General features: G+C 32.3%; 1 protein-coding gene across 1 annotated transcript in view; it reads right to left on the minus strand.

Moving 5' to 3' along the window:
* Nucleotides 1-1,048, minus strand: part of LOC106478203 (DNA excision repair protein haywire-like) — a 38,885-nt gene that overhangs the window by 12,662 nt on the left and 25,175 nt on the right. The window contains exons 12-13 of the mRNA XM_013938764.2: nucleotides 645-717; nucleotides 287-406 (exon numbers count right to left, since the gene is read on the minus strand). Of these exons, the coding sequence (XP_013794218.1) occupies nucleotides 287-406; nucleotides 645-717 (193 nt within the window). The remainder of the gene's footprint in view (nucleotides 1-286; nucleotides 407-644; nucleotides 718-1,048) is intronic.

Here is a 1,048-nt window from a genome sequence, read left to right on the forward strand (position 1 = left end):
GATGATGATCAGTACAGTAGTTTCCAAGATCCACGTTTTGGAAATAAACATCACAAGCTCCATTATAATAATATTCTTCATATTTAAAATGGCTACACATGCACAAGTACATAAAGAGTTTGTTTTTTTGTAATTAAACACAAAGCTACACAATGGGCTATCTGTGCTCTGCCCACCACTGGTATCAAAACTCGGATTCTAGCATTGTGGCAGACATACCACTGTGCCACTGGGGGGTTCACATAAAGAATAGGTCAAAATAGTCTAACATAAAACTATAACATACCATCTAAAAGCATTAATCCCCATTCCTGTTCCTTCAGCCAAGACATAACTTGCTCTGCCTCCCATGATCGTTTCTGAGTGTGTGTGATCATAGAGTAGGTTGTTATACATATTCCACACCCTAAAAGTAAAGAATTAACATAGATTAAAAGAGATGAACCCTTTCTTATTATTACAGTATCAAACTTAAATGTACTGATTATATGCTCTGTAAGTCACTGGAACTTACTCCAGAAGAACAAGTTAAAACAATTATTAGAAACAGTCACTTGTGAACATAGACATCTTCAAGCTTCCAACACTTACAGTGCTACTTAGCAATTAAATTATTTTCTAAGTTAAGCAGCTTTATGATTTACCCATAGGTTTGTCTTTGGCATCAGATGTAAAACGACAAATAATGCTGTCATCAGCTGTGGACCACATCTTAAACTGTAAAGTATAAATCAAAACTTCTTGTAACAAAAATACAAAATACAGAAGAAGTACACATCAACTACCACTAAAAAAATCAGAACATCAAAATGCCTACATTGGTGCAAGTTTTACTTCAGTAAATGACAGATCTTTTATCAATCTAACTTAAGAAATAGTGACATATCTTATAAACTATTATAGCTGCAGTTGCCTGTTAATTTTAAAACACTTTTTGAGATATAAAAAACACCTGTAAGGAATGCATTGAAATTTGTGTAAGTATCTATTATGAATGAGTTCAATATTTGTATTAGTTACAATATTAATGTTCAATATAAAAAATATT

The sequence above is a fragment of the Limulus polyphemus genome, unplaced genomic scaffold (genome assembly GCF_000517525.1).
Source record: "Limulus polyphemus unplaced genomic scaffold, Limulus_polyphemus-2.1.2 Scaffold0, whole genome shotgun sequence".
NCBI lineage: Eukaryota > Metazoa > Arthropoda > Merostomata > Xiphosura > Limulidae > Limulus > Limulus polyphemus.